Source organism: Saccostrea cucullata, unplaced genomic scaffold (assembly GCF_032062105.1).
Source record: "Saccostrea cucullata isolate Sc308-1 unplaced genomic scaffold, CSIRO_AGI_Scuc_v1 ctg14372, whole genome shotgun sequence".
NCBI lineage: Eukaryota > Metazoa > Mollusca > Bivalvia > Ostreida > Ostreidae > Saccostrea > Saccostrea cuccullata.
Genome location: NW_026941068.1, coordinates 1 through 8081, shown reverse-complemented (window position 1 = coordinate 8081; position 8081 = coordinate 1). Strand labels below are relative to the sequence as shown.

Genomic DNA, 8081 nt, shown 5'->3' with positions numbered 1-8081 from the left:
ATATGCATATCTACACATTGTGTCCTAAATACCTGCAAAGTTTGACTAAATTCTGTGCAGCGCTTTATGAGGAGTTGCTCTGACAAACTGTTCATCTCTATATTCAAGGTATGGCCAAATGCCTAAGTTAAAAAGTGCGGAAATTCCTGGGAAAAATAAAGGAATCGGAATTTCCTGATAATATGCACATCTACACATTGTGTTCTAAATACCTGCAAAGTTTGACGAAATTCTGTGCAGTGGTTTTATATGAGGCGTTGCGCTGACAAAAAAAAGGACTGACTGACTGACTGACACTCTGACGGACGGGTCAAAAACATTATACCTCACGCAACTAGTTGCGTGGGGTATAATAATATTCCCTCTATACACTGAAACCATCATCGGAAACCCATAGTCAGTCTTCTCTTTCCATCCAAGGGAAGAGAAGCCAGACTGACCGTGGATTTCTGACGACATAATGAAAGATTTTCCATTTGACCGTATATATCACTGACCTCTTCATCCACGACCTCTGCGTTGACCTTGAGTAGCGGTCCGTTCATCCAGTTGTCGTGCTCCTTGTGGAAGGTGACGGCCGTCCTCCACAGTTTCTCGTACGGTTCTCGCGCGGTGGCCATGGCCTGGATCTGTCCGTATTGTGACATCACTTCCTGTCCCAGCAACATCTCCTCGCGGTTTATCTTTACTTTCTGAAATCAATCAGGAAACAAGAATCTTTAAATTAAACCCCAATGGCTGCTTTAACAATATACACTTGTTTGAATATCTTTTTCTACTTCTTTATTTGAGAATACAGAAGTTTCAGGGTCAATGATAAGGTAACAGATCTAGAAAACTATACATAAAAAAAATTTGCAATTCTTTCCACAATACCCTTAATTCAACAGAAACTAGAAATTTTCCAGCTTTGCTACACAATACCCTTATATTCAACACAAATAGAAAACTTTAGAACTTCCCATGTAGTAATACCCTCCCCCAAATTCTACAGAAATAGAAATAAATTTCCCAGCTTCCCTAGATATGACCCCTGACCTCTTCCTGGAACAGTTCCAGTTTCCTGGCGATGTCCTCCAGTTCCTGTATGAAGTTCTCGGCCTCGTTCATGTTGCTCTTGTTCTGGAACATCTTCACCTGCTTCTCAGCGTAGTCCAGCTCCTCCTGGAACTTCTTCTTCTTATCCCTCAGCTTGTTACTGTAAATCTCGTGGTCCTTGGACAACTTCTTCTCTCTGAAGGAAAGAGATAGTCAGTAGAATTGATCAATAAATAATATCACAAGAAAAATTATTTTCTTTGGTACACATTTAAACTTTATTAAAAAAATTCTATTTATCTCTTGAAACAAACAAAGTAATGGGAACTTATTCATCCTCCACTACAAAATTTTATTTTACATGTTTTAAATGCCTTGCACATATATAAAAAACAATTCATGAAGTATTGCAGCTAATCAAATCTACAAACTTCTGTATTATTAAATGCCTCTTCAAATATGGTAAAAAGACTATTAATGCCTAATACATTTATAGTATATTCTTTGGTATTTTAAACTTACAAATTTTCTTTTTGCTTGAAATAATAGACTCTTATAATAATGTGTAATTTGTACTATAACCCGCCAATACAAAATTTCATTTTACGAAGTCCTTTCAATGCCCCTGCCCTGTAACTTACGTGCTGCTGATGATGGGGACTATTTTCTCTGCCCAGGTGAATGTGGTGTTGTTTGTAGATATATCAGCTGTAGATAGATAGGTGTAGTCCAACAAAAACATCAAGTTCTGTCCAGCCACTTCTTGTTTGTCCTGAAGAAGAAATTCAATGAAGATGTTCTAATGATTTGAATGTTTAGAAAATTCCACAAATTCCCTACATATAGGTCTCTACATTTTGCACAACAGTTCCCCACTTTAAAAATCACTTTAATCTTTTAGATTTTTTCATGTAATTATGCAATATAGTCTGCTTATGAAAAATTCCTTCTAAAATATATTTAAATCTAAATCTGACATATATGAATCATTTCCAGCAATAACTTGAATTCTTGAAAAATTTGTCTCACTCATGCCCTATGATCTTGTTCTATTATTTTTTCTCACAGTTATTGCCCTACTTTTGAGAGGTCCCTTACCTTTAGCTGTAGCAATTCCCCCACTTTCAGATTTTCTACATAGTTCTGCATCTGGACCAGTTCCTCTGTATTCTCGGCCTGCTGGGCCACCTTCTTCACGATCGTGTCATACTGCTTACATATACCCTTGTTGAAGTCCCGGCTCATGTTGGCTATGTTGGTGACCATAATGTCAATGAAGTACCTGGCCCTTTTAATCAGCCACTGTGAAAATGGAATGATTCAAATGCTCATCATTATAAATAATTCTATCATCATCCACATTCAATCTTCTCGGTAAATTTTAAAACTTTTAAAAGGTTTATCTCCCTTCTTCTAACTCTTTCATTCATTGGCGTTTATCATTTTTATTTCATAATAAGATATCATTTTTAATCTGTTTACCTGGTTGATATGGTTACAGTCTAGGTAAAATAAATGCATGGGGATGGCAACAGGAAGTGATCCAACAGCTGAGATCAGCTTCTTCAACTTCTCTATTTCCTGTCTGTACTCCCGTAGAGGGCGCTCCTTACTTATGAACTTTTTGACCTTGTTTTCTGTTTCCACTGAGATGAGATACTTGTATGGATTATAAACTGATGTATATCTACAAAAAAAAGTTGATTTTATGCAAATTAAATTTTTTGAATTGAAATGGTAAAACTTCTCAAAATCCTCTGACATTTGCTAGCAATGTTTTTTTTCTTCTTCTTCAAATTTAAGAATCTTCCATATATGTGCTTCTTTTAAATTTCCTAATTTATTTTCAAAATACTTCACAACTTTCTTTCACCAGGTACTGACAAAAAATTTCAGAAGTCATAAAAATATGAGCAGCAACATAATTACGTGTTGGGCCCGTGACTGTTTGCCATGATGACCACTCGGATCCTCTCCTTAGCGATCTCCACCAGCTCTTCCTCGACGGTCACGCTCCTGATGGTGGAAATTTGTAGATCCTCCACCGACTGGAACAGGAGATGTTCCACCCGCGGCAGCTCCCTGACGCAGACAATCATGTGATCAATGATCAGGCAGAAGAAATCACAGACATCAGAGAAGTTTGGCTTAAAATTAATGTCTACTTTCTCTATATTCTCTTGCTGAAAAAGAAAAACCCCAGAGAGTTAATGGTTAAAATTATAATTTTAAAATCAATTCTTATTTTATTTGCATCCTAAAAATCCTTTTTTCATTCCAAAACTAAAACATTTTGAGGCATAGGACCACCAAAAAATGAATCTATTTGAACTACACACAGTCACACTAAGGAAGAAGTTGAGCACTCTAGAGATCTTTCAATATGAAGAAATTTTAACTAGTCACTCATAATTTTAAATCAAAGTAAACATTAAATTCTTTGATTGTAAATCATTTAATAAATCTGCATGACTGTTCAGCATTAAACTATGTAATGTTGTGTAGTGGTCAGACAGGGTTGATCACCAGATACTTGTACATGTGGATTTTTCAGAGATTTTAAATGTATATTCTAAACCAAGAAAGAGTGATTGCAAAGTGGCTGAAAAAAAAATTAGTTTTTCAAGTTTGAAAAAGGAGGGGTTTTTTTGCTTTGCTTGCCAAGAAATTTCAGTGCTGGATTTTTTTGACTGGGGTGGAACCCCCCCCCCCCCCCCCCTTCCCAGGGAAAAAATCCTGGATCCGCGCCTGGCATTATATCCTAAGCTTATATCTCTGTTTCTTCCAATGTCTCTCGGATTATATGCATAATATTCTTGTTTGGTTACATCGTTCAAACACACCCACTACATGTAGAACAGGTAAAGAGGTTGTCAGCTGTCAACAGGTCAGATCAACAGCCGTCTAGCGAACAGGATCTGATCAACTGATCAATACGGATGTCAGATACAGAAGATCTATAGAATGACACATTATCAAACTTACATCATCCATCAGCATTAAAATAAAGTTTGGCTTCATAGCATTCAAAATGCTGAACTGCACAGTTATTATAAACAAGAAAATCATTTTGTTTTTTGTTTTCGTGTGAAGTTGCCGGCCTTCTTTTACTTTCAGTTTTAGGAGGCACGTGATCATACGTCATCATTCAGGAACGATAACTTGGATATTGACAATGGAAATGAAGATTGGTGTCAGAATTTAGTCAGAATACATGCAACATAGTTGACCATGAATCAACAGTTCTTAGAGACATATACAGGTTATCATTTTTATTCATACGTTTGAGCGATTATTTTTTGAGATATAAAACTTAGGCTGTTCTATCAATTGTGAAGCGTCGGATGCGGGTGTTCCGCCATTTTGATTACTCGAAAAAAATGTTGGACATATCTTGAATAAGATTTTACACTTGCTTCAATTATTAAGCATTTAAATTTTAAATATACGTCACTTGATGCTTTTTTGATGGAAAATTTACGAGAATCTTTAAATAACATATTGGAATTTAGTTTTAAAATTTGAAACACAATGCATCCCGGAGGGGGTAAAATGGGTGTTGGGAAGGTCAATGGAATGGCATTATTAAGCGGCCTAAGTGTTATGTGGCGGATCTAATTTTTAGATTATATATTGTTTTGTGCTTAGAGGCTTTGAAGTCTTTTTGATACATCTTATTTCGATCTGTTAATTATGGAAATTACAAAAAATATTATTAAAAAATACTACGGCTTTTAAAGTGTTTCTTACAAAATAGAAAATCCAATAAAATAAAAATTAATTATCATGGTGTTTTTATAGAAAATAAGACATAAACAAATTTTTTAGATTTATCCACTGCAATACTTTAATACTTGGATTGATCGCAAAAAAAAGTTGGATGGAAGCTTATATGGATATAGGATGACAATATTTATCACTATTGAAAATTTAATTACAAATTAATAATACTTAACTAGCTCATGCTGCACGTACTGAATAATATTTTTCTGCTTTCTGGTTTTTTCTATGGAACAATTTTTCTCATATTTTTTAAACATCACTTCAATCACATCTTTCTTCATGGTTCTTGAATTCACTTCAAGGTCGACCTAGATCTAAATTTTTTCAAAGTTCACAATGGTGCATATGGTCTTGCATGGATGCCTTACTTAACACATTCAAGATCTCTTTTCTGCTTGTCAAAAAGGCCTGAGAATTAGGTTGCGATTGTAAGTTAGTTCTAAACTGCAAGTAAGATATATGCATGTTTTCTTTTCCACTGCCATCTGTTACTCCCAATATGAAAAAATGTAAAAGGATTTTCCACAACTATATATAGTCAGAGATCAATATTTAATACAATCTTTAACTACATTCACATAAATAAAGACCTATTGATTTAAATCTTAACGTTAAAATGTCATTCATTCAATGTTTGTTGCAGAAAAAAGTCACAAATCTGCTTAAACCTGCATGCTTATTCTGCAATGTTACAAAACATCTTCTGCAGATCAAATGTAAAGAAAGCATTTAATTGTAACAATAAATGAAGCCTTGTCTTGATCAGTTGATGCATGCACTCTCTTTCTCATTTGGTCTTTCTCTCATTCCCTTTTATCTTCCTTTGAATCCTTTTTTCTCCCATTAACTCAATACTTTCCTGTCATATAGATGAAATACAGTCTCAATGTAGTATCTACTTACTGTATAAGTGGAAATTTTAGCGAGATGCAAATTTAGCGATTTCTCCTTAAAAATGGGTATTTTATCTTTAGCGTGAAATAATTTTAGCAATGTTAAAATGCTCACTTAAGAAGCTATTACAAGTATTAAAATAAAACGCAATTGATTTTTAGCAATATTCAATTTTAGCGATCTCAGCACCCTTGCTTAATAATGCCATTAAGATAAAATCCTCACTAAAATGTCCACTTATATGGAATATAAATAACTAATAATCAAATCTTTGTAAATGTTTAAATATTGATCTTTCAATCCTGAATGTCCTTTTAATTATAGTGCCAGGAATGGACAACCAGACAGCCGTGGCCGTCCAGTCCCTGATTGATTCCCAGGTCATCACGGAGACTACTCCTGGTAAGAAAGATAACTCCTATTATAAATATTCAACATATAAATTTGTTCTTGAAATGTTCCATAAAAGAAATTTCAGACCTTTAAAGTCATATAAAGGTGTCTCCCTCATCAATAATATTCAATATTAGGGTTCCATAAATGGCATTTGACATGTTTTAGATGCTCAGAAATAATTTGATACTAGATGTGTTTGTGAAACACTATACCCTCAGGCAATGTTAACACAATTCTAGAGTTGGAGAAGACTGAAGTGATATACACTTGTACAATGTTTTATCGATAAGGGTTTCAAAATTCAAATGTAGTTCAAAGGTCACAGTTGAGGTGACATCAAAAATTTCTGTACCAATAGATTGATTGATTGTATGTTGTTTAACATCCCTCTGGAGAATTTTTCACCCATATGGAGACACCACCACTTGCCGGTGGAGAGCTACAAATTTTGTCCTATACTTAGCACTTAGAGCCATTGAGCAGTGAGTGATCTTCTCTTACCAGCACCTACTGTGACACGGGACCTTTGATCTGGGGCATAATTAATATTTAAGATAAGAGATAGAAGGAGCACAAAAGGTCTTATTAGAAAATGTACATGATTGTATGTTATTTTTAAATGATGCATATCAGACTTTATTAGTGTTGAGAGATTTTTTTTCTTTACTTGAATTTTCTTATACCCTCTGCCTTAATTTTTAATTAAACTTTTCTTTACATGTTTTAGTTGATGAAGATGATGTTTTTCAATGTGGCAAGTGCAAGAAGCAGTTTTGCTCCTTGTCAGTCTTTCTGAGCCACAAACAGTCTCGCTGTAATCATGGTAATGGCCCTCGCCCCATAGTGCAACAGTCAGTCTCTCGGACCAATCAGAATGCTCAGGACATTGTCCTTGCCACCAATGCTAGAGGGCGGCCCCTGCCCCAGAAACTGTTACTGTTGGCAGGGCACCACAGATCATTCAGGTTTGTTTGTTGCTTGTAGGGGAAAAAATTGTTATTTTGCATCCATTGAAATTCCTTGCCAAAAGAAAGTGAGAATATGGCAATATTAAAAAAAATTAATCTGCAGAAAACATTTTATATAGCATAGTGTTTCCCGTATTAAAAAAATGCAGCAAATGTTATATATGTACACAGTCAACACAAAAATTACCAGTAACATATGGTGTAGTATGGTGAACCATGTATGTGCTACAAATGCTAGCTAGCTCTCAGAAACCAATTGCTTTTTATGAATAATTTATAATTTTCTTTTATAGTCCTCCATTCCCTCTTACAGTAACATGACACCAGCTTCAGCTCTTGCTCAGAATGTGGTGTTAACAGATGAACTGATGTCATTTGCTAATATTGATCAATCGCTTGGTAACCAGACATTACAGCTGGTAAGAGAAGGGGGGGGTATTAGAATTAAACAGTTATGACTTATTTTAAATTATGTACATCTAACATTCTTTTTAAAATTCAGAGGTACATAGATGTGTACAAAATTGTATGTTAAAAAAATTCTTCATGATTGTAGAGTATATCTCCATAAAAATAATCAGTAATGTCAGAAAAGGGCTGTTGTACGAAAAATTTGCACCTGGATGCAAAATAAATGATTTAGATGTATATTTATTTTTTTTGGCTTTCAGGGACCCCCTGTTTCATCAGGTGGATCCTATCTGTCTCAGGTGGCATCCTATCCCTCCCAGTCTCCTAACAGTGTGACTGTCCTGGGTCCCATCAACAGTGCCTCCACCCTGCCTACGGCACCACCACCTTTAACTCGGCCACTCATATTCAAATCCAGCCAGCCCCTACTCAGCCGCCAACACTAGTCACAAGGGCAGAGAAGAGTATCGCCAACACAATAGTCAAACCTAGTCCCACTAAAGCTGGTAAAAACACAATTTTAAGGTTTTCCATTTCAAACCAATTTGTGACGATTAATTTCCGTGACTGAAAACATTTTATTAAAAAAGC

General features: G+C 35.2%; 1 protein-coding gene and 1 long non-coding RNA gene across 2 annotated transcripts; one reads left to right on the top strand and one right to left on the bottom strand.

Annotated features, from left to right (window-relative positions):
• Positions 1–380: 380 nt before the first annotated feature.
• LOC134257049 (dynein axonemal heavy chain 7-like) lies at positions 381–4059 on the bottom strand. Its single transcript, XM_062739702.1, has 7 exons — positions 4024–4059; positions 2968–3221; positions 2521–2725; positions 2137–2340; positions 1680–1810; positions 1039–1234; positions 381–692 (listed from the first exon to the last, which is right to left on the bottom strand). Exons 1-7 carry the CDS (start codon positions 4057–4059, stop codon positions 381–383), a joined length of 1338 nt encoding a protein of 445 aa, XP_062595686.1.
• A 2961-nt stretch (positions 4060–7020) lies between these two features.
• LOC134257050 (uncharacterized) lies at positions 7021–7866 on the top strand. The gene is made up of 3 exons (XR_009989844.1): positions 7021–7076; positions 7373–7498; positions 7751–7866. It is a non-coding gene; the product is annotated as an uncharacterized LOC134257050 (long non-coding RNA).
• Positions 7867–8081: the final 215 nt, after the last annotated feature.